Genomic DNA, 27,877 nt, shown 5'->3' with positions numbered 1-27,877 from the left:
CAGTGACCTGAGCTGCTGTTTAACTGCATGTATGAACAAACGTCTGTTTAAATGTGCCTGATACTGTCGTCATCCACATGTTGCTGGGACAACTGACATTTGGCTGCCTCTGATCTGGAGCTTTGCATCTGCTTATCTGCAGACAGAGTCCAATTTTATCTTGATCCGTATGCATTCTTGTGCGTCATCAAAGGCCCGATTATTGGATGTCTTTGAAAGATTATCCTGAAAGGCTATTCTGTAGTGCGGCATGTGTTAAGAAAATGTTGCTTCCTAATCTGCTTGGAAACGAGCAATGAAGTCCTAAACCTTTCAATATTTACAATCACAAATCATTATGCATGTGAATTTGGCTGAACCACGGACTCCATAATTTTGAGGTTGATTTTATGGTTCAGCTGTTTCAAGACATAACGTGTATGTATTGCGTACAAATTAAAATGACGAGGTTTCAGAGTTTCCAAAAGTAATGTAGCAGCTACCAGCTCAGTGTTCTAGCGGTAGAGTGTCTGCCCTGAGACTGGGAGATTCCTGACCGGGTCATACCAAAGAACTACAAAAATGGGAGCCATTGCCTCCCTTCTTGTCACTCAACATTAAGGGTTGGAATTGGATCACCAAATGATTCTTGAGCGTGGCATCCTGCTGCTCACCGCTCCCCTCAGGGGTTGGGTCAAATGCGAAGAACAAATTTCATCTCACTTAGGTGGGTGTGGCGACCATGGTACTTTAATATTAGCCAACAGTTAGCCTCAGATATTAAATGGTTGCCTTGGATGTTTGTACAGTATCAAAACAAGAACATATAAGTGGACAACTATGAGTATTCGATAGCTTATGGAAATTGCCGAGATGTACAAGCCTCTGCCTCAAACCTCGTTTACACTCTACTGTGTACATTTCACCGGCGGAGAAGGTACTTAACGGGACGCTGCATTTCATATTTACAACTTCTTGGAGAAAAGTAGCATCTAAGAATGCTACTTTGCTATCATTATGTGATTACAAAAGTAGCTTAACCAATGAAAAAATATTTGATGATGGAACTAGCGACACTATAGAAATACGGTTAAACCAGTACTATTGCTACCTCCCAACACTGCTCTTGTTGGTGGTTGTAGATGTAGACATAACGTTAAGGTAAGAGGTGATAACTGTACGGCCTCACACAATCAATATAGCCTCGCAAAAGCCAGTCCACAATTTTACAAAACGATCTTATGAACGGATTCCTGGTGGATTTCCTATCTACTGAGGAATCAGCTACTGATGCCGTCATACAACTCATCTTTATAAACGGATATCAAGTCTATTTGGTTTATCATTCCAAACACTACTGACAAAACCACGTTTGCAAGTTATTTATCCAACTTGTTCAAATGTGCAAATAATGATTTTCTCTTACATATTTTTCATATATTAATAGGCTAGCATACTTGCCTGCTCTTACAATTAATCCTTGCTAAAGGCAGCTACGCTTGTGCTAGTTAAATAGGCGTTAAGGGAAAAGGTTAGCAGCTTAATGGATTTTTTGAGAAAATGTGTGTGCGTGTGTGTGTGTGTGTGTGTGTGCGTGTGTGTGTGTGTGTGCGTGTGTGTGTGTGTGTTGGGGGGTAGGCCGGATCTGTGGCGTCCAACCCAGATTACAAGAGACATCTTATGTTGAAGCACTGCTGGGATGGCGCCGATCGGGACAAGTAAGAGAGAGGAGATGACATCGATGTCAGACGCCGCTCACTCGACAAGGATTTTTCTTTTTAAAAAGCCACTGCTAATGCTTTTTCCTTTTAATCTGTTTTAAAGACAAGTCAAAAGAACAGATAATAGCATCGGCTGTGAGATGCTTTCACTTTGCGATTTAAACACAGTTTGTTTGTAAAGAGAATATGGGTCAAGGAGGCTTGGCACAAAAATAAATAAATAAAATCATAATAACAATAATAATAATAATAATAATAATACATGAATCTGTTTATCAATGATCCCCTTCATATTCCAGACCCATCACGATAAGTAAAACCTAGAGAGCATTTTAAAAATAGTCATTCATTTTTTTCTTTTTAAAGACAATAAGGACACCCCTTCAACACAAATTTAACATTTAAACATAATAAAACAAACGTAATGTAAATCCTTTTGAACAGACACAACACATGTATATAAAATATGTAATCATAATGGGATAAACATTTGTTTTAGTCTAAGCCTTAAAAACACTCCACACACTTTTTGTTTTCCCATAGTTTGGCCAGTTATGCGACTTGTACTCAGGTGTGACTTTTATTAATTAAAATTAGAGCTCGGACTAGCAACAAAAATCCTTGTTCCCTAGGGTGCGTTTGGAAATATGCTCAGAGCACACTGCTTTACTCCGACCGTTCGAAACGCAGAGCGTTTAGTTATTGAGAGAGTCCAAAAAAGCGGAGTACTTGAGCCCATTACGTCAGGCAGTACAAGGAAAGGAAACAGTTCATGCACGGAACGCTTTATAACATTAACTGCATTCAAAAATTATACGAGCAGTGCATGCTTTGCCTTTCCGAACACACACACTTGAGAACGAAGCATCACCAACTGTTAAACTGATTTTTTTTTTTCTAAACATGGAGCATTTAATATTTGCATTGCCATGACAACTTGTTTGTACACTGTGGCAGAAACACCACGCAAAAATGGCCCCCTTTCTGATCCAATAGCTGCCACTTGCCCAGCCGCTACCTTTCTCTTCCGTTCAACGTGTCTGGCAATCTCCGGCGTCTGACACAAAAGACTCCATTTAATCACATAGCGACAGACTGCAGCCCGCCTTGGTTACGAGCGATGGATGAAAAGAGAGGAATTAGAATTATAAGCAATTTGTTACAAACCGAAGACAATCCCGACTAACAATGCATACAAGTACTCAACTGTCTCAACTACTCAACAAGAACTCAACAAGCTTTGCGTTTTGTTTGGTTTCTTATCTAATGTGAGTGCGTTTGTTCGTTACCAGATACCACTTCCAATGATTCCTGCCTTCAAATGAGTTATGCAATAGCTTTTGATTAGGAGCCAATCAGAGCTGTGTCAGTGTAAATAAACAATTTTGCTTCAAGATGGGCCATTGTTAATTCTGCTGCCATTCTCATGGAACACAGCACACACGATTAAGAAAACCATTTAAAATGCACCTAAACTGACAGGTAATCTTTTAAGCAGCTCCATCACTAAAGCTGACATTTTTTAATTCTTTTTCCACTCATATTTTAACAATAACAATAACTAATGTGACATACTACTAACCAACATGACAAAGCTCTCTTCTCTTATGGATCAGTGGTAGGTGCAAAAATGTAAATAGGAAGATTGTTTGCTGTGCAAAGTAGTGAGACAGCACAAATAAATTTATATTTTACAAATCAATACTGTAATTCATAATATACTTGCCAAATCTAGCCACCAGGTCAGTTGTACAGAGGTCACCAACCACGTTTCATTTAAATGACTATTGTCAACTAAAATGTCAACATTTGCCACAGATTTCAAGAAATATTTGATATTCAAAAACACAGCGTGTGAAAGTCCAGTGTGGGGGAGGGCATGACACAAAATCTTTATTTTGTGTGAACAGCTGGGTGCATGTCTGCCACATTTAGGAAAGTTTGGCCCGCCCGCAAAAGCTCAATAATGATGAAACAGTGTCGAAAATCCTTTACTGTTTTCTACTCTAGTGCTCTGATTCAATCCATTGTTGATCCAGATGTTTCAGCCCGAGTGGAGATGTAAAAGCATTTCAAAGCCCTCAACTGGAAAATGTTTATCTGCATTTGCATATTGAAAGCGTTCAAAATCAAAATCGCGCAGAGTGCGCCACATCCCCGACTCCTACGTTAAAACATTTCCAATTTCACGCTATGCACCCATCTTTAGATGGTGAATAATTTTCATTATCAGAGACGGAGGGGATTGTAATTCTCTTCATCCATTCAAAAGGGGGGGAAATGAGGATTAAGGTGTAGGTGAGGATGTGTGATTGTGCAGTCCATAACCGGTATGGCCAAAGATAAGTGCAATGTAAATCCTTCACTGAAAATCCAGCATTTTCAAGTACCATGCTAATTAACCATGGCTATAAACAAACAACAGAAGCAGAGAGGTTCATAGAAAATAAATTAACCCACTGAAAATCCTGTCCACATCTTGGCCAATTAGGACAGCGGTATCTTGAAATTAATGCAGTGCATGACGCAACATGTCCACTTCAGTCAAGCGAAAAACTGCAATGTGCCGCGGGCATTTGTTTTTCTGTACAGGCTTTTAAAGGTTCTTGACCTTCATAATCACTGAGGAGGGCTGTGACCGATCTGATCAAACATCTTGCTAGAATCCCATCCCCAACCATTACACTGTAAGCACCTGCGAGCTCACCTCCACAGAAGAACAATCGGATGCACTTTTGTGAAATTGATTGTCCATAAAATAGACACAATGGTAAAGAATAATCAAATCTACAGTATGTATACTCTGGTACAACAACAACAACAACAACAACAACAAAAAACTTATCAGATTTGAGATACCAAAGAAATGTTTTCTTTTAAGTCTTTGCAGCAGCGAGGCCCTGCCAGGAACATGTAATTCTTCTTCAAATAGATCTGTCATTTTGGAAGTGAACCACTTGATTCGGTAACGTCAGACTGCTGACGCTCGCCTTCGGCTGAATGCATATGACACATAGAAGGGATGTGAGATTTGTCTCTTGAAACATTCAAATTCTTGCTTGAAATTGGACATTTCAGAATGACTATAAGTGAACACATGACGCCAAAGAAAATAAATAAATAAATTAAAAGACTTGGTGTGGCCAAAAACTCACCATTGTCATCATTAGATTTCCATATACAACGACATTATGTGTGAGTAGAGTGCAAACTTCCACTAAGGATAAACTGGGCAGAGGGAGTAATTCATCAAGTCCCAGGAATTTGTTAGGACTGGGGGCTACTTCCTGGTTCATGGAGTCCAATCAACAGACTGGCAGCACCATTATGATTCTGAGGAGTAGACGTTAAATTGATGCCACAGCGTCTTGGAAAAAAATTCTATTCGTGTGCAGATTCTCATCCAAATTAAATGTCTTCCTCCCTGGTCAATTTTGTTTTGTGGAATGGGTGTTATATTTTCAGGGGGTAATTATGCCGAAAAAAAAAAAAATACATTGTGGTAAAGATACAGTTAATCTTTACCACAATGTATTTTTTTTTTTTACCCAAGGCAGTCATAAAAATGTGAGCTCTTCTCTAACGTCTATACTGCATTGGTGTCATTCTATCGAATGAAATCCAATAAGGTTGCCAGAGAAGTGCCATAGCTCAAACTGACTGACGGCATTTGAACCTCTGCCAACTGAGTAAGATGGAAGATGAACACAAACTTACTGGGATCATCCAGTTGGCTAGGTCTCCATACTTTGACACTTGCATGGCTCCAAGCATTGTCAGGTTGATGTGGCCCCTGAAAAGAAAAGTCACGTTCAACAGAAGACAGTTGTCAACGTTTGAGTCAGGGCTCTTGAGTAAGATGATTATTTTTACATCTGTTACTGTCATCCATGGTGAAAGTTTAAAATTTCGTAGAAATGTGGACAAATCCAAGTGGGCTTTGAATGTAATGGTGTTTTAAGAAATGCAGGTTCTTGCCAGAATCTTTATAATGAACCGTTACAGTACAATCTTACTGTACATACTCTGTTAAACATTTGCCATTGTTTTGAGTACGCATTTAATTCTTGAATGTGTCACAATTTTTATTTTGGAGTCTGGTTAAATCTGTGTTGGACCGTGTGTGAGTAATACTGACTACACTACAACACTTCGGCAGTTGGGCAATAAAAAAAAATAGCTTAGTTACTCCTTCTAAGCATCTATAAATCTTGCACAAAGGCCAAGACCAAGGTTTAATGTGTGGCTGTTGCCTGTGTGACTGGAAAGTGCTATTTATGGGCATTATTGGATTTCCACGGGGTGTACACGTGCGCGCACAATTGCACACGCACTGATCCGAGTGCAGGTGGGCATTACCAGACAGCTGACAAATCAATACAAACCAAGGTGTTTGGGAATATGGGCTATTGTGTAGTTGCATTTGCTACAGATGCTGTTTGTAAATACGCTGGCTGGATTTGCAATTGAGTTTGAAGCTTGCCTTGGTTTATATTAAATGGGCTCTGGTTCAAAGAGAAAAATACTGAAATTATTTGCAAATATAACTAAGCAGTAAAGTTCCCATATGCCATGCATATCAGATTCTCAGAACTTTTTGAGTGTTACCCTCGGATCATGGCAAATGAGTCATCGCTGGAGAAATAGGCAGCTCCAGGAAGCACTGTGACAGTCTCCTTTCCTGCAGAACATTGAAACAACTCCTCAAATCAAGTACAATAGTTAACCAAATGAATATCTGTTGAATGATAATATGCAGAAAAAAAATCAATGAAGTCAATTTATATTCATGTTATTTGGCTTGTGTAAGGCTTCAATTTAGCATGGGCACATATCGATTGGCCTCACCTGCATTAATCAGGTCTGCATCTACTTCAGCATCAGTGGGATATGGGCCCTGCAAAAATTAAAAAAACAAACAAACTGGGATTTGATTAACGTGCGCACACACACAAACACACACTGACTCAGTCAGACTGGTTGGACACAATCACATTTCTCTGACTCGACAGGACTTTTGATTTTTGAGGGGGAGAGAGTAGTGCATCACTTGTTCAAAACTGGCACTCATAATTAAGACATTTTGACAAATCAGGCATTGCCATGGACGCCTACACACTCCTGTCAAAAAGTGATTGGAGAGTCATTCCATCTTAGAGGCAGCATTCTTTTCTCTGGACTCAGACAGCCAATTTTCAAAATGAAAATGAAAAAAAAAAAATTGTCTAGCCACCACATTGTGTTCCATAACAAATTGAAAACATTTTTATTGAGGACCCCAATTAAGATAGGCCGCTTTTGACTGTTATTCCTGATATGCACAGCGCAGTAAAGAGAGAAAAACAAATTTCAAAAAAAAGAAAAAAGAAAAAAAAAATGGGAAAAAAAAAGAGAAAAACTTACCAGTCCTAAAATTCCATTTTCGCTTTGCAGATGCACTTTGATGTCTGGATTAATGAAATTGCTGGCCAACATTGGGATGCCAATACCAAGGTTAGCTGGTCAACATTTTGTTAAGGCTCACACTGATGAGATATGAGATTGCTATTAAGAAATATGGAGGTTAGATTCAATTTTCGCTCTATATTCCCCAACATGAACTGGCATGGGATTTAACCATTTCAAAAATAAAAATAAAAAAATACACCCAAGATAATAAACTACACACTCCATACATTATATAGGCAAAGCTATGCATACTGCATATGTAGTCAAATTGTTTCCAGGGAATAAGAAGCATAATTGCGACTCTTGATTGATTAGTCAATCAGCTGGTTTCTAAACAGTACAGTTGGGCGACAGCTAAATAATTCATCACATAAGTGGGAAAGGGATGGAAACTGCGTACAGCTTCCCATGGCTTCCATTTGAATGTGATGGAGTAACACCAACAACAATGGATTGTAAAACTAGTTGAATACCTGTCATGTCAGAAAAAAGGATACCATACATCCCATCTTCAAACTCCAAAGCTGCACGACGAATGATCCTTTCCCGGACAATATCGGAATCCTTCTTTGGCTTGGGCTTCTCTTCTTGAGGTTTCTTTACTGTACGTTTCTGGAAAGAGTTAAAGGTTGACTAACTAATGTGTCTGGATATGAAATGACATTTAACCCTTGAACTTCAAGCACCTGTAATGGTGTGTTGGAAAATGTTCCATCTCACACACACAATTGATATCGTCCAAATGTACTTCTTACACGAGTTACGCCATTTTTGTTGTATTCTGGTTAACCAGAGTTTCTTCAAATTCATACTTTTTACCTCAATCCTTTTTTCGTAGGTGCCTCCCTGGACAACTCTGTGGACATAGATGCTGGGGATGTGGATGTCTTCTGCGGCAAAAGTGCCGACATCTACCACCTCTTCTACCTACAAACAAGCAAAGAGGGACACTGCCATATCATTCACATATTTTGGAACCCTTTCTAAGTATTTTAATAATATAAAGGATATTGTCTTTTTATATTTTTTTTAATCCCATTCCATCGCTCAGGCAACAACCAATCACGGCTCACCTGTTTTCTGAAGCTGAGCCGTGATTGGTCATTTCCTAACTTTGAGCAACTACACTGTAGTTGCTCAAAGTTAGTTACAGTGTCATTTTCGGTCGACAGCAATTGAAAAAGCGGCCAACCTCCTGAGATGGATTAAAAAAAAATAAAAAATTAAAAATAAAAAAAAATTAAAAAAAACACAAACAACACGTAGCTTCAGATAATCAGAAAACAGCACCAGATTTAGACTAGTAGCGCTGAATAGAACATAAACGTAAAGACTATGAAGGGACACTTTAAGAACACCAGGTATTGAGTTCTCCAGCAGAGGTGCTGCATCAAAGGCTTTTCTCTGTTCATAAATATGTTGTTCATGCAAACAGAAAACATCCGTGAAAACAAGGTTTGAACTACGGAAGCTGACAAAAAATATTATTTAAAATGAATAAAAGTAAGAAATCATCCAGAGCAAAAATATTCCCATCTGTAATAGAAACCTGGAAATGTGGTGTAATGTGCCCAACTGAACTGAAATGGGTCTTGGGATATGATACCAGATCAGATGAAAAATATAGCATTATAGAGTTGATTATGTCAGCAAAAAAAGTTTAGGTAAATATAAGCAACTATAAGTAGAATTTGCTCATGATTTTGGGGAGAAGGAATTCAGATTGCTTTTTTTTTTTTTAACAAAGTCCACTGTGCCCAGAAAGGGGCCTGTGTATCTCAAGCAAGTTTGTCCACGACCAACTTTACAACTGCATCACTCCACATTGTTATCATCTTGATACATGGACCGCAAGTGGCAGAAGTGAGTTGTTCAAGGTGACAGCAAAGGGAGGGCTGTACATTAAAGGTCTTTTCTATACAACGAACAAGACCCAGCAAGGAGACAATGATTTGAAGCGAGGTGGGTCAACACGATAGGGGTCCAGGCACGAATGCACCTGCTCCTTTCTCCTCAGATAACAAACAATGTCCAAAAAGGAGTCTCCACAAATACACTAGCAAGGGTGGGGGGCTTCTTGCTGTTGGCATTTAATCTGCTCCAGCATCAAAAAAGTTGTGTTGACATTCACAGCAGGCCATGTGTTCAACATGGCTTTTGGCTTTTAAGTCAATATGCAAAGAGGGAGAAACGCCGCAGGTAGCTATTTTTCTTCTCCCCCTCCACCTTTTTGGAGAGAGCAGATTTTCCGTTAACAAATACATTGAAAGTCCACCGAGAACAAGAACGATTTTCTCCTTCCTGACGATTAGTTAGTGAGCACACTTCTAGCAGCGGATAGCAACTGATCACAAAAGAGCAAATGGGGTCTTGCGCATGACAACGTAATTTTCTTAACCCCCCCAAGACCAGGACAATATACTTGCCTGTGTTACGCGGGTGTAACCTACTTATTCCATTTACATGAGGGGCAAGCAGCCGTTAGAGCAAATTGAATTTAATCGCTTCTTATCTCCACTTCCTCCCCCAGCACTCAGCGCTGACTGAGAGGAGTCAGTGGTTAAGAGTGGATCTTGGCGTTGTCATGGATACGCAGACTTTAGTCGGCGGTGAGGAAGCCGCCGCTCAGGACCGTCAATTCTTTTTCCTTTCTCTTATGATGGGGATATGGTAAATGTGACGCTCCACCGTGAAAACCGGGTCGGGCAAGATGAGATTGGTAGTGGTAGAGAACCGATAACACGGTCCCACACGTCCTCCTACGTCTTTCCGACGAGCTCAATCCTTTTGTGAGACTGATGATTTGCATAGAAGCCTTCATCAAGCAAGAGTGAGATCATCACTTAATCAACTTTGACATGTTTAATGACTATTTAGTCAGCGCTGCGAAAACAACTCGACTACGGTGTTTTTTTCCTTCACTTGCACAAACCCAACATTTTCCTGGGCTCCATTTTCAATTAATCAACTAAGGCTAGGACACACACAATACAAAGCTTATCCAATTTAAATAAGAATGTACATAAAAACAAAAAAACCTTTCATCTGTGTGATGTGTCTCAGCTTGAATACTGTGCTCAGATGTGGTTCAGACAGCAGCCTTAAAACACATGGAATGGTAATAAAAAATGGAATGATAAACACACAAGATGCACAACAACATAGACACACAAAAAGAAAAAAAAAACACAAAGGCAAATGAGCAGGTGTGGAGGGAGCCAAACCAAGGCACACAACACATTAATATTCTTGTATGTGTATGTCGATTTTCACATCAATGAGAGCAGAACAAGGCGAGCTAGCAGGGACACTGTGGGAATCAAAGCATACTCCTGAGACGCTTTTCTAGAGTGTCTGTGTGTGTTTTTTGTTTGGGTTTTTTTGTTTGTTTGTTTTGGGGGTGGGGGACGTATAATGTTGCTAGGCTACTTGCACATACGTAAAAAACATGCTAATGTGGAATACTATGTATGCCCTTGGAAAGAGTTGTTGGCTTTTACAGGATGACTACAAAACTACAATACAAGTGTTTAACTATAAGTTAAGAGTTCTATGAGAGGTGTTCCAATTTGCGAGCGTTTGGTGTTTCTAACTTATTATTTCGTATACAGTGTTGAAAAACAGTTTCAAATCTGAGGTCGGGCTGCGCCCCAGAACGAATAGCGCTTTTAAATTTTAACCATCAGTTTGGATAGTTGTCATTTAGGGTACAAAAAACTATATGCACGATGAACAATCATGAATAAGGAGAGTTCTTGATGAAGGTAATAATGTGATGCTTCTAATTCTTTATAGATTATTCTAAGTTTTGTGAGCAAACTTTTCCTAACATGAATAATGATTCAGTTCTATTACTTGGCACATTCCAATGATAAAATCTGAGTCTAACAAATAAATAAATAAATAAATAAAGATTATCTCACTAAGTATACTGTGTCTTTATACAAAACTGTCAAGAAAAATGTCTTCACTGCACAAATTGCCTAAAAATATTGCGGGGGGGTTACATACATAGATGGCTAATTCAAGGATGTGCATTTAAATGTAATGCATACAAATGACTATAAGCTTTTCCACACACGGTGATAAAATGGTAAACTTGCAGAGTGATGACATGACAAGAGTCGTGTTCCAACTTCACTCAAGTGAGAAGAGAACACCACAGACAGACAAACGTGTTCCATCTTGACATCCAGGCCGTGATGCTGACACCCCTTCACGTGTGATCTCATTACATGCACACCGCACTTCCCAAAAAAAAAAAAAAAGTCTCGTATTTACTTTTGAGCCATGTAAGAATCACATATTGTACTGCTCTAATTTTACCCTAAGTTTAATGTACATTAATTGCAGTTTCTCTGTTGGTATGAATCGATAGATTTATGGCCAGCCTTACTGAGATGCAACATGTAGAGAGGTGGCAAAGAGACGGTGTGGCCAGAGGCGACAAGCGGATGAGGGGGACTGTGACACCACACTCTCATTATCCCCATGTATTTATAGACCTTCTATCTTCCTTCCGTATGTGTGTCTATGTGCGGGCAATTGGCCACGGCTTTGCTGTCACTTTTAGGGGGGCTCGCCTCCAACAATCTCTCGCAGCCCAGAACGCTGACAAAATCGGTTAACAATCAACGGATGGTTTACGATACTCAAATGAATTTGAGAAAATAATGCAGAAAGTAAAGCTATTGTTCACCCTTCTAATCACACTCACTGCTAATTAAAAAGCTAATAATAAAATAAATACAGTGCAACTTACAGGGTCAAACACAACCCACTAGGACATGCTGGTCAACCTCTGATTTGGTAAGACTTCAAAATAAAATTTCCCCATTATAAAATTGCTATCAAGTGTATGACCACATTTTACAATCGGAACTATGAAACAAGTCTACGATGTCACAAATCATTTCACTAGAACTGTACTCTCTACTCTACCTTTGACAGCAGTTAGCCAATCATTGGCTAGCTAGTTAGCAATTACGGTAACTCTTGCAATTAGAGTTGGAAGGTGAACCCATCATTGCCTAGACTTCTTCAACCTCACAATCTTCACCGCCGCAGTCAACTCAACATTGCTTTATCCCTGGTTTGTATGGCACTGAAATATTCAGTAATGCTAGCATGCCCTTAGGCTTTAAATGCGATTCAGCTTATTTAGTTTTATTTATTTAACTTTCAGGGCATATTCTTCTTCGCACTCTTAGTTGAAGCTGGTGTAGCTTTAGGAATATGTGTTGTGCTTAAAAAAAAAAAAAAAAAAAAAAAAAAAAAAAAAAAAAAATCATACGCACATAAGCAAAATTTGGATGAATTCCAATTCCTACCAACTTTTGGTGACATGTAAATTCTGCGCTATCACCACTTTAGAGTACGCTATTTCCATGTTGACACCCGTGCCGGTATACCATTTGCTTCACTTCCAGATGATAGGACGCAATGGACCTTTGAATAGTCACAATGTGTGATGTGCAAATATGCCACTTCAAACTATCAGTTGGTGCATACTGTATGTTAAGAAAAAAAAAAAAAGTGTCTTTTGGGGGGGGCTCCTGTCATCTCGCTATTCTCATTGAACTTTTTCATCATTTAAAACCACAGGTAATTTCTGCAACAATCCACAGGGGGGAAAAAACAACAAGATTAGCCCAGGAGAAGTACTCCACCGGACCACTTTGCTCATGCTTAACTAAACACAAACAGGGTAAGAATTTGCATAACGTACCAACGGCATTCATTCCACATCTTGATCACACAAAGGCTCATTCAGAAACCTCTTTAGGTGGGAAATGATGTGGAAAACGAGCATATTTTCTAGCAATGCGAGACCACTTAACAATAGTGAGTGCTGTACAATTTGCTGAAAATGCTCCTTATGATGAATAGCTAGTTGAAATTCCACTAAATTATTTTAGCGATAATGAGAATGTGTTTCTGAATGTCTGAATGTCTTTTAAGATGTTCATGTAATATTGTGTAGAATGGTGCAGCCCCAGTAGTTAGTTACCAAAGCAGAGGTCTGCATGGATGTAGTTCAACTTCCTATAGCTGACATCCTGTTATACCTCTTTAGACAGTGAACTAGTGAAGATAATAAACTAGTTAAGACACAATTAATAAACATCCATCCACCCACCCATTTTCTACAGTGCTTGTCCTCATTAGGTTTGCAAATTAGCTAACCTTGGGCAGGAGGTGGTTTCCACCGGGACTGGTTGACTGCCAATCATAGGGCACATTTCAACAACACATTTCACATCCAAGAAACGAAACACTGAACAGTGGAACTGTCACACAAAAATGCTTATCACAATACTGCAAAACGGACAGAAACTATTCATCCAAATTGTACAAATGTAATCTCAGAATTGATGTTCGGCAAAGGTAGCAAACATTGTCAAATGGGTGTCCTTTACAGCTGAGTTAGAACTGAGCATTTTACTCACTGCAAATAGATTTTGTAAACACAACTGTTACATTGGATTTCATTAGAATGTACATGCTTAGCTGATGTATCATCAATTCAGAAACACAAAACAACATCTTGTTGAACTAAAGCTTTTGTTAAAAGGTAAAGCATGCATACCTACGGTATATAGTCACATAATGAATGGTTGCTGTTCGGTTGTGAACACAAATACCTCGCTTTGCCATGACAGATGTGTGTGCAACAGCGAAGAGCCCTGTTTTGATGCGGTTTCTGGTATACAATGTCCAACCAAGCACCAGGGCCTTTCAGTGTACCTGTGATAAGGAAATAACTGGACCAGCTGGATACCGTGGAACATTCAACAATTGAATGGCAGCCTTTGGTTGCCAAGCAACATAGAGAGAGCTGGTTGGAATTTGGTAATTTTCAAATTGCTTTGTTTTATCTTCTTAAGTGATCCTTTTCATTGAATTGTCATTTATTATGTAGTTATGTCGTTTGGACATGGACGAAAAACATGGTGGTAAAAATGAATTAATGACTGCAAAACTCCTGCAGCGTTGACAAGAAATTTGCATCTAGTGATAAACAACATTTACAGTAGGTCATCTATGGACGACGTGCATACAGAATGATAGCAGAAAACACATGCTCAATCCACAAAAACAACACTAGCTATTGTTGGCTTCCGCGCCTTCAACTAGCATGATGGTGTCAATACAGACAGCCAATTTATGGCTACATTTATTTTCAGCCAGGTGGTAATTGCCCCACTATCTGACAGGTGCTTCTTATAATGTATTGCAAAACAGGATTATCACTTTATTGTCACCAATTAGCTGGTCAGACATAGATAATGTTCATATCTTAACGACACATAACAAGATAAGAGTAAACCTTGTGCACAGTGACTGAAAGACAGTTGATTGCACAAAATCCTTAGCATTTCTCAGCTTCTACATTACGCGCAGGGAACGTAAAATGGGAAATGTGTATATTGTGTAGATTCTACTTGTAGCATTAGCCTCTCTAAAAAGTAATGTTACACATTTCTTGTATTCATTCCTGCTTTGAGTCAGTCCTTGTAAATATCAGTGTGGCAGGTGCATCCTGGCTGTGGGATTTAAATCTCACCCACAAGATGTCACATCCTTCTCCTCAGTGTTTTTTATTTTTTATTGGAGGTGCCTCATCAGCATTGAATATGTCCTCATTATGACAGCACCATTTCCAAGCTACTGTTGATCAGTCTTTTCTCTTCATAAAATGCTTCCCACCACTCTTTTTCAAATCTGCGGTTCCATTTGTGCAGTCGGCACTCATTACTCCTCTTGGGTTTCTCCTGGAGCCCAGATGTTTATTCCTGTGTGTCGTTGAAATGTGGAAGGAAGCCGGAGTACCACATAAGCATGGGGAGAACATGCAACAGCCACAAGGGAGGCAAGAGCAGACATTCAAATGCTGACTCTCAGAAATGTGAGGCACACGTGTCGTGCATCCACCAACATTGTGGCCTGGCCATCAGTGTATTAAAGTTAAATGTCGTAAATTATTTTGTGGTTTTGGTGCATTTTACTCATAATAATTCAGACAGCAATAATACAGTCAATCAATTTAAAGCCAACAATTCTCTTTCTGCCTCTCTCGCTTTGTCTTTCTCACTGAGAGATGCATTGTCATTCATGTCACTAGCATCGCCATCACAACTTCAGCAGACATTAACACATTTGCTGGCCCATTGCTTATGCCCTCTTGTTATTTCACCGTGGAAAAACAGCACTGGGCTGTTTCTTTTTGGCAAGTGTAGCACCGACTTCCCAAATTCCACTCATACTCACCCTTGGCTGACATCAAGGTCACAGAGTTCTGTGATGCCGCTGTCTTACAACTAATTAGCGACAACATTATTTCATACTGCGGCCTTATCGACAGCTGTGTAGTGTTGAAACAAACATATTAGTTGCATTGAAACTTCAAATCAGCATCAAAGGAAGGAAATTTATTTTGTCTATACTGTATTCACAAAAGCCATTGATTCATTGTCAGCTTGGGATTTAGATTTTTCACACACACAAGAGACTCAACGGGTGCCTACAGTATATGGGAGGTGTGAAGCTGAGAAAGCACATAAAAAAGACACAGAAATAGAACTTGGCTTTCTCGTTTCTTCACTGTCAAATGGCAGATAAGTAGATAACCAGACGCAGAGATTGAACGGAATGTGACAAGGAGCCGAGCGACCTGACACCTTAAATGAGCCGAGGCGGCAGGTCACTTGAGATATTAAAACTTCCAATGTTTCTGCAATATCTGAGAGTTACACAACTACAGAAAAAGAAAGAAAGGACCCTTTGTCCTCTGTAGGTGGTTAAATGTGATGACTGTGCTGTACAGGTCTGCCACTTTGTGTTGCTTCACTTTCCATCTCAGAGGATATAGGAAGGCATTTTCAACTCTAATTTTTAAGAGAAGGTGCTCTTAATAGTGTTGTCTGCATATACAAAACTATCAGTGTATATGAATGCGGTCTGAGTGAACAACATACATAAATGCATTGATGTGTAAATTTAGATCCCCGATGTGATTTGACTGTCTACTTGTATTTTCAAACAAAACTGGCCTGGGATCGAACACACACTCTCAGGGTCGGGAGATGACCATTCTACCACTGTTCCACACTGCTACAACCACAGCAACAACAACAACAGCATGTATCACGATTGAAATGCCGGCAGCACGCTGGAAATTTGTAGTTTGTCCTTCATTGGAAATGAGGGTGTGCTCAATTTAACACTCAAGGTAGGGCTGATTAGGTTACACTTAGCTTTCGCTCCAACACTTTGACAGAGTAATTTTTTATCCTCCTAACAGTGTCAGAATAACAGTGTTTACACCAGATTTCATCGAATACTGGAAATACAGATTTGCTGTGTAGAGTGTCATATTGTACTTAATTGCTTCAAATTCTGTCAGATTGTGTTGTATTTTATGAGGGGTTTGCATGTGTTGCGTATCATCTCATATCACTGGCAGTGCATCACGTGCATGGCATTGGTATCAATTATGGGGACGTAGGCTCCAAGTGGAGTCAATATATAATACCATAATATGAGCAACTATACTGTAAATCTACACAGTGCATTACGAGTCAAATAAGTTTAATACAGCTGTGGGATTTTAAAAAGGGAACGTTAGAAGATGGGCCACTGCAAGCTCTGTGAGGATATTTGAACGTGACATATGCAATAAAACACAACCTACCTCAACTATTGTGGTTTTGGCTGCCTTGCACATGGGCTGGTTGAAGTTTCTAGCAGTTTTCCTATGGCAAATAAAATGCAAAATAGAATTATTTCATACTAGAATAGAATCCACAAAAGAAACCGTTTTTCATATAGTATGCTGCTAAACATTGCGCTCTTGTGGTTGAAAATGGCACCACAGACCTTTGTTATAACAGTGTTGTGTGGTCAAACAAGTCATTTGCAATCAGATGGAGCAGAAGGATCTCAGTAAGGCTGTACAAAGCAATCAAATGGTATAGAAGTAAAGGCTATGGTGTAATTGGTGATTCTGAATGCAGCTTTGCTGCAATTTCACTTTAAAAGTTGCTTAATTGAAAGGCTAAATCATTCCCCAACCTTATCTTTGCTGCGTAAATGGTTCAGCATGTCAACCATGATTACATATTATAGCTATTGCAGACCTAAATTATACTGATTCAATTCAGCCACAGAAGCCGCTCTAGTCAAGGTCTAAATAAACTTAGTTTGCAAGGACATAAATAAATAAATGCACTCAAAGAACACAGACCTGCATTCACCTATGAAAACGATGAGGGGATTACTAAACAATTGCTGGGTCTGAAAGAATAAATGGAAGAGCTGCCTGTTTCGTAAACAGTGATGTCTTGACATACAAGTTTAATCTGTTCTGTGACCAAGCTCATAACTCAATGTACTCATACATAAAGAAAATGCTCCCTATTTGCGTTTTAAAAATAAATAAAAATGACAAGCAATTGCTAGTTACTTGAAAATTTTGAGAAAGTCGGGACACCAGTTAAGTCAAGATGCCAACGTACACTGTAACACAATCTTCTGTTTTCTTTGTTCCATGGTAATGGTTACCTGAACACAACGTTTCCAGCCCTGTCAGCTTTCCATGCCTTGACCAGAGCAAAGTCACCAGTGATGGCCTTTTCCATGATGTAGTGTCTGCCATTAAACTCCTGCACCTGTATGAAAATAGACACAGTTGAAGATGAACATGTTGTATGTGCCTGAGCTAAGTATTAACAACTAAATTGGAGTTCCAAATATTGCACAATGACTGAGACAAATACATTAGTAGTTGTTTGCTTGCTTTCATTTTTTTAAAGACAACCAGCTTGCAACAATAAAGAGAGTAAAAAGGAAACCACGACACGTATAACTAAACTAAACTACGGCTCAGAGCCATTCAGGCTTTTCTTGTATTATTGTTTTGGGACTTCCCATCAGCAAAACAAATCCAAAAGTCATTATTTGTATACCACAATTCTCCCACACAAAACTTCAAATGAGTGAAATCAACAATTTTACCTCTCTTTTTTCACTAGCAATGGCAATACTGCCATCCTTGTTGTACTTTATAGGAGAGCCTCCCTGCTGGATCAGCGTGCCGTAGCCAGTAGCGGTGAAAAAGGCGGGAATTCCTGCCCCGCCGGCTCGGATTCTCTCCGCTAAGGTGCCCTGTGGTGGAAATATAACAAAATAGAAGTGCTGCATTAAACATATTTCCAGAGAACAAAACTGAGATTTCTGGTGTCATAACATTAGCAGTAGCTGTTCAGAGAATTGCTGGCAACCGACAAAGTTCTCAGAATGATCAAAACATCAACTAAAAGTATGCTTTCCTGACCAACCTGTGGAGTGAGTTCCACTTCCAACTCCCCAGACAAATATTGTCGTTCAAACTCTGCATTCTCCCCGACGTAGGAGGAGATCATCCTTTTGATCTGCTTGGTCTGAAGAAGCAGGCCGAGTCCAAAGTTATCCACACTGAGGGGGGAAAATAGATTCAACTTTTACATTGGATTCTACTCTAAACACTTGGAGTCACATTATGGTACACTAAAGAAAATTAAAGTAGCAGAATGATGATCTGAGATTATTACTCAATAAATCTAGATGATCTAGTAAGTACAACTGAAATGTAAATAAGTGCAAGAGTCAATGCTTCTGAAAAATAGAATTCATGCTGGATTAACGCCTTAAAGAATTGAATCAGGTTCAATTCTACATAATACTAGATACAGGCATTTTTCTCAGGCTTCTTATAGCATATCTGTATATTTGTATGTAACTATTTGTTGATGTATCCTGTTTGTCCAGGCCTGGACCACAGTCTGTTAATAAAACTGATTAAATTCTGGTAATATGCTGCCATCTACTGGTTTGGAATGTAATGCACCAGCAACTATTCACATTGTGAATGTGTTGTGTTTAAGATGATTGTTGTACACTTGAGTAGGAGATGGTGGTTTTGGCTCAACATTTCATCATGACGTGAAGTGAATTTATATTTAACCAAAGCAGAAGCCTTTTCTATGATACGTGGTATGTGACATTCAGTACTTCAGCATACAGATATGAGATGCAGTGGATGGATGATATTACAAAAATCCAGTATTGGTCATAACTGTGGACATAAACATCAGCTCGCTGATCCAGTTTTGCTATACAAAACAAAAAAAATCCTTGAGACACACACAACAATAGAATAAATGAATGCTATTTATTTAGATATATTAGTCGTGAATTCTTTAAAACACAATTTTCGATACATGGTATGATTCAATCCCAGGGCTCTTTTCGCCAGGTGGGAGTGGGAGAGTTTCATTCTTTAACTTTTCCTTTAATGGACCACACCATCATGCATCATGCACAATAATGAGGGCATTTGTATGTAGAAAACAGCAGCTCAGCTGACTGGCCGCAAACCAGCTGACCTTGTGGAAAAACCACTGTACTGCTCTCATTATAGGTAACCCCCCCCCCACCCCACCCCCACCCCCACCCCACCCCCACCCCCCCCTACACATTCATCGCAACCAGTTGATTCATACTGAAAAAGCTTACCAATACGCACATGTGTGTTAATGTTCAGTATTACCTACCCTGCATTGTTACTAACTGCAGTAAGACCTTTCACGCCAGTCTTCAGTAAACTGTTGATGAGATTCTCCGGGATGCCACATAAACCAAAGCCTGTGTTGAAGCAAAAACACAAACATACAGGTATATAGTCATGCGCCTTCAAGGTCAAATTCCAGCACTTTTCCTTACCCTGAACACACACAAAAAAAAATATTACAATGATAATGGGCAGTACAATTGTAGATATTCGCAGATAAACAATAAGATGATTTATCCTTTTTCCCCAGTTATTTATCTTCCAAATACTAAACTGTATAATACTGATTTTTCTCTGTGTGGTCATCCTTGAATGCAGGTGAGGACAATGGAAATGTTTTAGAGTTGTCTCAGCTGACTTGCTATAAATACAAGCTGTGGAATGTGCGTGCGTCTGTTGAGCAAACACCATTCAAGTGCAGAACGAATTAACTAAGTCAACAAAATGACGCATAATAGTAGATGTTTGCTGATGTTACACTACCATGTAAAAGGGAATTTCAGATCAGCTTAAAAATACTCATGAGTCTGTCACTAGCTGTTTGTCAATCATGGGAGAGAAAGTGGTCGGATTTATTTTGACTGTGACCTTGTCAGAGATTAAACCAAGTGTAGCAAGTTATACATGTACTTCAAGGGGAATAATAGCCACAAATATGAAAGTCCACTTGAGAAATTTATAACTTGGCAGCAAGGGAATGAAAGTGAGAACGCCGTAGCCTGTATTTAAGTAATGTCAACCTAGATGCAAGGACTTTTTTTATACAAGGATGGACAGAAGACTCTGTAAGTTAAACATAAACAAACAGAGCACACCATGTGTCTCTTGTATGGTTTTACAGTGGGCCCTGTGTTGTGATACAAACCTTACCAAACCCTTGAAGTGGTATTTTTGCGCTGCACGTATTACACTTCAAGTTCTGAGGACTGCTATACAGAACTTGTATGATTTGTGGATGGTTGCTCATCTGTTAGTTGATAGCTAATAGACTTTTTCACTTGTATCTTTGTTGCGATTTTATTGCACAATACACAATACTTATATATTACACAAAACCTAAATTAAAACTAAGCATTAAAAAAAACTAATAAAAACTAAAAACCCTGCTCTTAAAACTAAATTTGAAAACCAAAGTTCAAAAATAAAAACTGAAGATAATAACCATGTCACAGTCGCATCTAAATGACAACCTAGTCTTCAATAAACCTAGCATGTGTGTTTTTGTATTGTGGAAGAAAGCCAGAGTGTCAGGAGATAATTCACACAAGCATAGGGATAAGATGTAAACTCCAAAATTATTAGCATTTACCTCCGACCAGTACGGTTGCCCCATCTGGGATGTCCTTTACTGCCTCTGTAGGATCAGAGTAGAACTTTGAACTTCTCTGGCTGGAGGTCGAAAAGTAGCAGCTACATGTCTGTAAACACCAGAGAAAGAAGCGAGATTTGAACCAATTTAAAATACAACTTCAGATATAAGTGTGTATCTTGGGGGGAGAAAAAAACTTTTTAGAATATACTGTAGGATGAGAAGTGGACATAACCAGTCATGGTGGTGAAAACTAATTATGCTTGTCCATTACAAAGAGCTGTTTGCATAACGGCACAAGTGGAAGATAAGCAAAGCTACTGAACAAATCCTGCAATAAAGCGAACCTAGCTTTACTGGTGACAAGAGTCACAAGTTACCAAAATTCTCAAACTTTTATCATGTCTCTTGTAAGAAATAACGTATTAGTAAGTAGAGAATATGTGATAATACTGTACTGCAATTGTGAATGAAGATATACCACACACATATTTCACATTGAACATTATTGTTTATTTGTTTAAATTAAATAACAGCGATTGATCTATTTTTTTCTTCTTTTTTTTTTTTTTAAGTTAGTACTAAGCGCGGTCCTGAAGTTTGTTATATCAGACATGACACTAGTTGATATAAATAGCATTCAAACGTCGCACATGGAAAGATGATGGAAAACATTGCTTAAAAGTTAATTTGTGTCAGATGCGATTATGCAAGCACTTGTAACCTACAATAGCCCATATTTTTGTGGTGTGTCACTACATTGTACTGATGTTATTGCTTATTCTTTTGCAGAAAAAAAATATCAACATAAGCATAGTGTAGCTAACTAGAAGCCAAAGTTAGTCTGCACGTTTTTTAGTGGATTATTAAAAACAAAACGACAAACACCAAAAAAAAAAATACAAATGTTTGTTGTGACCTTCTCCACGTAGTCCTAACCACATTGTGCAGTAAATTCAAAAGACAGACAAATAGGCTACCAACCTTGCTCAATGGACGCTTTACGAAGTTTAACGTGGTTCTGCATGGACCATTGAGGTATTTAAAAGTGTCCGCTCGATACAAGGCTTTGAATGTCATGTTAAAACACAGGCACCCGGACGGCAGGGGACAGGAGGAGAGGCGTACACACAATAGACTCTAGCTGTTAGCATGCAGCTACTGGCTAATAGCTTTAGCTCAATAAAGTCAACGCTGCAGTCACATTGGCTGGCGTCTCGATCTCGATGCGCTGGTAATATGGTGCATTCGCGGTCATCGTAATGTTGCCATGTGTCATGTTCAACCAGTATCGTTTGATTTGAATTTGATTGGTGGTACGTATATTGTAATATTCAAATTTGACAACTATGCTTTTGTAGAATAATTTCATAAAATGTACAGGTGTTAATTTTTTTATGTAGGCTAATGGGTGACTAAAAGATATTGACAAACCCACAACATTCTTCACTTTCAGGTAACCTATAAACAAAGAAAGCACACAAATTCTATTAACTTGTCAAGCACTGCACAACACTGTTTGATGCTGCAGAATGAAAATATTTGTTTCTTACCGTATACTCGGCTACAGTCACATATTACTCAATAAAAATCTGAACAAAGTAGTAGTTTTTATTACCATTAAATGGAGACAAATACAAATTTGTAGACAAAAATTACTGTAAGAACTATTTTCAATTAGTATTATTATTATTATTATTATTATTATTATTATTATTATTATTTGTAACAGTTTTTTACACTGAGATGAAAATGTTCACACAATTAACGGATAAAGATTGTGAGGGTGTGATGCAATAGGTTTCTTGTTGTTCCATAAATAAGAAATGTGGCATTGCCGTCATCTCGGTCTATCTGATTCTTGATATATTTGAAAGTGGTACGACTCTGTTCTTTTTTTTTTTTTTTTTTTTTTTTGAAGAGCTCAGAATTGTTCATTCGGTAGTCTTACCGATTCAACGTCTTGTCATCATTGCTCTTTTCTTTTTTTTTTTTTTAAAAAAAAAAAGGTACGACTCTGTTCGATTACAAATCAACTTCTATTAGACCGATGCACACCCCTAATAATGATGACTGGATAACTTGAGGAATTGAGAGTTTGTGTAATGCAAAACCAAATGACAACAGTCACAACACTAATCAATTTAAAAATCTAATCAAATACAATTAACAGCGCTTTTTTTTTTAATTGAAACTTTGCATTTAATAGCATAGCATAGCATTGCAACAAACAGGTCAAAGTTCCCATCTTGTTTACATCCACAGTATTGAAAACAAATCAATCAACAATTCTACATTTAAAAAAACAACAAAAATAAACTAAACAACGAAGATAAAGAAAATAACATAAGGCACAAATAAATTCAATTAAGGGCAACAAAAGACACTTGACCAACAATTTTCAGTGTATACGTACACCAGAAATATATGAAACTTAGGAAGGGATTTGGAAATTATTGTTTTATGCAAATAAAATTTGCCAAATGGGAGCATAAGATTGATCCCAAAGGCTAGATATTTGTTATCATTCATGAAATTTGTAATTACAGCTTTTGAATCAACTGTAGTGATGTGTCCAATTTTCTCACATTAATACTTTTCAAAAATCTCTCCAACATTTTGAATTAACAGCACTGTGTAACAAAGGAAGGTCCCTCTGACAGTAAACAGTAAACACACACATGCACCTCACACGTAGCGTGATGTCACACGACATAATCGTGTGAGGCTCAATTTATCGATCGTGCTTGTATTCTTCTTTCGAGCTCTATAATTTTCTACCAATGCATTTTTTATGTGTGTCTTATTTCCCGATTGGAAATAATATTATATTATAGTTCTAAAAAAAAAGTAATATAAAAAATAAAACGTGTTTCCCATATTGGCGTTGCTTGGACACGTGACTACCTTCACGTGACTAGTAGTTTTAGTCATGGCCGACGACTACAGGCGACAAGGCCTCGACTTGGAGAGAAGGATATTCGAGTTTGACGCCAAGTGTTCCGCTCTCAAAGCCGAGAAACAAGGTAACCTTTCAAAATATATGTCTGTTATCCGATTCGTGTTGTCTGTCGGCGTCGCCTGGTTGTCGTGCTTCGTTTTTAGCCGGCTAACGAGTTAGCTGTTGTTAGCGTCATCGTGCGATGCAACCACAGCAGCTGCACCGATGTAACGTTTTTAACTTCTGATAAGCCTTCTAACAGATAGCGCCATATCTATGCATACCGGGATATAATATCAAACTACGCTTTTTGGTTATGTTTGCTTCGTTGATGGTTTCTCAATTTCAACATTCAGAAGCAAACATTTGGCTAGCGTCCTACTTACCCTAAAGTGTTAAAATGTGACAATTTACGTTTGTAATTTTATGACTGCGATGCCTCCATGTTCCCAGTAAAGTTTTCCACTGCTGATCTGTTTGCTTCTGTTTGTAGTCATTTTCGATAGTTTTCTTTTTTTCCCCCCCTTACTACGGAAACCTTGACCAAGTGGTGCGCCTCGCGATTCTTGGATTCCGAGTCCGAATCTTGTCTCAGATCACCATTTTTCTCCAAAATTCCAACAAACATGTCAGTTGACAGGTTGCAAAAACCATGTTACGTTTATTGAGACTAAATTAGCTGTAGGAGTGAATTTATTTGTGCCTGGTTGTCAGCATGTTTTGGTCGACTTTTTTAATGACAATATGATTTACTATTGTATGTTATTCCATAGTTAAAGAAAAATATACATACATGAACTTTAGTCATAAATCTGCTTCAAAGTTGAGAGGTCAAAAGTTACAATGTTGTCTCGGGTCCTCGACCCTTCCCTGATTCATAAAACATGCACGTTAGGTTATTTGAAGACTCAAATTGTCCACAAATTTGAATAATGCCTTTATGTGCCCTGCAAATTAGCTGGTAAGCAGTGTAGGTAACACTCCAGTCCACCCCTCACCGAAGATCAGCTGAGATCACCATCCCACCCTCAACCCTTATTATGATGACTGGATGTTTTTTCACTACTGGAGTGAAGCATCCGCAATAATTCCGTGTTCTTTCACAGATGATGACTATTTACAAAATGCGGCTGTCATACTGGACAAGTTGAAAAGCTATTACAGACAAGGAGGGGAGAGCAGCAGCCTTTCCAAGTTGCTTCAGGATTACACACAGGTACTTTATTGTGTCAAACGTTCATGTTGTACAGAGAGTCATCTGGTTACAGTCTGATTGAAGGGCTCTCTTCAGCTGTAATTTAAAGGGCTTTAGCATTTTGTAATTGTCAGTTTTGTGCCGTTACTTCATTGCTTCACTTGTCGAGACGGGACACAAGCCTCATTGTTAGTCCATTCATATATAAATCTATGATCTTGACACACGTCTTCTATCATAGCCAATTAGTCGACTTCAATTTCTAACGGTCATTGCTGTTTGGTAAATTTGACACATCGACTTGTCCGTTTAGCCTATAATCGGCACGGCAGTAACCTTCTTGTTCAAACTACTTCATTGTGTCATGTTCATATCTTCAAACCGCGGACCCCCTGCATGGTGAAGTACAGTAGTAGTAACAAATACAAGTGTAAACATTACATTTTGTTTGTGTATGGCAGGTGATCCTAGATATCACATTTTACGAAGAGAACAAACTGGTGGATCAAGCGTTTCCGGAGGACTGTTCACCGTTTAAAATCCAGCAGCTCCTGCAAGATCTGACTGAGCCGGAAGTTCTGGTGGGGAGACTAGCGCCATCTCAAGAGGTGTGGTTGGTTCCTCTGTGTGAAATCCATCTTTATTTTTTTCATTCTCGTGAGTTTTAATCAGACAGTGACAAAGTCAAACAATGATATCAGTTTTGAATAGCGTGATACAAGTGAATTGTATGACCTTGACAGTGACAATGTGAAATTATTTGGATTATTAGGTGCAGGCTGTTTTGGGCTTGGAGCTGTTAGAATGCCTCTATTGGAGACGTGGTGCGCTGCTCTACATGTACTGCCACACCCTTCATCAACGGAAGCAATGGATCAAGGAAAACAAGGAGACATTCATGAAGGTACCGTATGGTCAAAATGATAGAAAAGTACAGAAATATTTAAACATTTTCTCAAAGGGTGGCATTAATTTGCTCATAGTAATCAATGTTTCAGTTTGGGGTTTTGTTTTTGGCCTTTTATGGCATTCTCTTGATTGGTTTTGTTGGTGCTATTGATCATGTTCATGCAGTGCATTCAAGAAGGGGTGCGCTACCTAATGCGGATGCTGCAGGTGAGGAACTCGGTGAAGCTCAATGATGGGGTGGTGCTCCATGACACTGCAACAGCAGGCTTCCTATCTGAAGGTACTTGTTTTTTTTTGGGGGGGGGGGGGGGGGTTCCCCATCCATATTTTGAAGAGGTGGAAAACGTACTTGTAGAAGTATAAATGCTTCTGCAAAAATACTCTTGTGAAAGTAGAAGTACTGATTCGAATCATTAAAGCCTGTATCCCACTGAGGGGTGAATGTTTGCAAAGTTTATCGTCAAGATTTATTCAAGGTTGTAAATGTTTGCCAGGCATTGGCGAACAGTTTGAATATATTTTTCTTGTTGCAATGAAATTTTGAACAAGGGCTTATGAGGAAAAACTCCTAAGTTGTGGCACCACTACAGGTACCTGAATTATGTACTATAGTGCAGTTACCACTCGTACTGTTACTTGTTGCATGTACTCAGTTGCTTCAAACCACTGGATTTTGTATGGCACAAATATTTGATCGTGACTTAGCCCTTGACGTGTTCTCCCAAGGTATTTTCTCAGACACACACCTGCTGACCATGATGTACATTGGAGAAATGTGCTTCTGGGCGGTGAAGTACGAAGACTACAGCGGTGACACAGTGGATTGTAAAGAAGACCACCTCCAGTTTAGGGACATTGGCACACAAATCCTCAACAAGTACGTGCTCGCTTGTGAGGGCCCGCTGCAGGGCCAGGGCTGGAACACGGAGAATGCCAAGGAGATCCTCAGTGTTTTACAGTGAAGCTCAGCCGCCTCCACGCGCGGGTCGTCCTCGGACACAGATCTGACGTCAGTATTCAGTGTTTTTTTTTTTTGTTTTATTTTATTTTTTTTCCCTCCCAATCCCTGAATTAAAAAAAAAAAACACACCAGGTTGGGTACATTGTACGGAAGGCTAAAAGGAAGTGAGGGGAGCAAATGTATTTGGGCAAAGGCCAAAGGTCAGCTGGACCTCACTCCACACCACATGGTCCAGGTCAGTGGCATTATAAGACAGGTGGTGTAAAACTGACATGAGATTTTTTTTATTTTTATTTTTTTAACTCATTCTGCTGGAGAAAGAAAAAGCAGTTCTCTTCATTCTAGACTGTTGTCTAGAGCACTTGTTTTGCTCTAAGAATGTGTTATAATAACATTAATATTAATATAAAAGATTCTTAGTAAAAAATGTTTACTTTTTTTTTCTTTTTTTTTTTTAAGAATTGTTTATTGACAACAGCCTAAAATGAAACATTGCACAGTAACATTTTTATTTATTCTTAAGTTGCCATTTTGGTATGCTTTTAATATTTGACATCTGTTTATACTCTATACACAAGTTTGTAAATGTGTATAAAATACACACAAAGCAAAGGAGTTTTTCCAGAAAGTGTGAAAGTGTATGTCTAGATTTATTCATAATCCACTTGTAATCCCCCTTTTATTGCAAAAAAATTCAACATTAAATTAATTTTATTTGTTTAGCATTTAATAGAGAACGTGCTGTTTTGGATTAAATTTTCTGTTTTTTATGTCCCTGGTGACAATAAAGCCCGTGTTGTTTTA

General features: G+C 38.7%; 2 protein-coding genes across 2 annotated transcripts in view; one reads left to right on the top strand and one right to left on the bottom strand.

Annotated features, from left to right (window-relative positions):
• Positions 1-22,305, bottom strand: part of oxct1a (3-oxoacid CoA transferase 1a) — a 36,339-nt gene extending 14,034 nt beyond the window's left edge. Inside the window, exons 1-13 of the mRNA XM_077522681.1 lie at positions 22,052-22,305; positions 21,068-21,176; positions 19,742-19,832; positions 18,488-18,623; positions 18,165-18,314; positions 17,712-17,818; positions 16,843-16,903; positions 7,968-8,075; positions 7,646-7,760; positions 7,104-7,198; positions 6,549-6,597; positions 6,309-6,381; positions 5,418-5,493 (exon numbers count right to left, since the gene is read on the bottom strand). Of these exons, the coding sequence (XP_077378807.1) occupies positions 5,418-5,493; positions 6,309-6,381; positions 6,549-6,597; positions 7,104-7,198; positions 7,646-7,760; positions 7,968-8,075; positions 16,843-16,903; positions 17,712-17,818; positions 18,165-18,314; positions 18,488-18,623; positions 19,742-19,832; positions 21,068-21,176; positions 22,052-22,147 (1,266 nt within the window). The 5' untranslated portion in view covers positions 22,148-22,305. The remainder of the gene's footprint in view (positions 1-5,417; positions 5,494-6,308; positions 6,382-6,548; positions 6,598-7,103; positions 7,199-7,645; positions 7,761-7,967; positions 8,076-16,842; positions 16,904-17,711; positions 17,819-18,164; positions 18,315-18,487; positions 18,624-19,741; positions 19,833-21,067; positions 21,177-22,051) is intronic.
• Positions 22,306-23,926: 1,621 nt separating this feature from the next.
• Positions 23,927-27,877, top strand: rimoc1 (rab7a interacting mon1-ccz1 complex subunit 1). Its single transcript, XM_077522723.1, has 6 exons — positions 23,927-24,093; positions 25,115-25,224; positions 25,665-25,811; positions 25,976-26,107; positions 26,278-26,392; positions 26,839-27,877. Exons 1-6 carry the CDS (start codon positions 24,000-24,002, stop codon positions 27,072-27,074), a joined length of 834 nt encoding a protein of 277 aa, XP_077378849.1. The 5' UTR covers positions 23,927-23,999; the 3' UTR covers positions 27,075-27,877.

This window comes from Festucalex cinctus, chromosome 5 (assembly GCF_051991245.1).
Source record: "Festucalex cinctus isolate MCC-2025b chromosome 5, RoL_Fcin_1.0, whole genome shotgun sequence".
Taxonomy (NCBI): Eukaryota; Metazoa; Chordata; class Actinopteri; order Syngnathiformes; family Syngnathidae; genus Festucalex; species Festucalex cinctus.
This window is presented reverse-complemented; position numbering and strand designations above follow the sequence as displayed.

Bases quoted from the DNA above. Each gene is read 5' to 3' on its own strand.
- rimoc1 (XM_077522723.1), top strand. From the start codon at position 24,000: ATGGCCGACGACTACAGGCGACAAGGCCTCGACTTGGAGAGAAGGATA. The intron at 25,225-25,664 runs GTACTTTATTGT...TGTGTATGGCAG, and splicing joins TGCTTCAGGATTACACACAG to GTGATCCTAGATATCACATT. The intron at 25,812-25,975 runs GTGTGGTTGGTT...TTGGATTATTAG, and splicing joins GACTAGCGCCATCTCAAGAG to GTGCAGGCTGTTTTGGGCTT.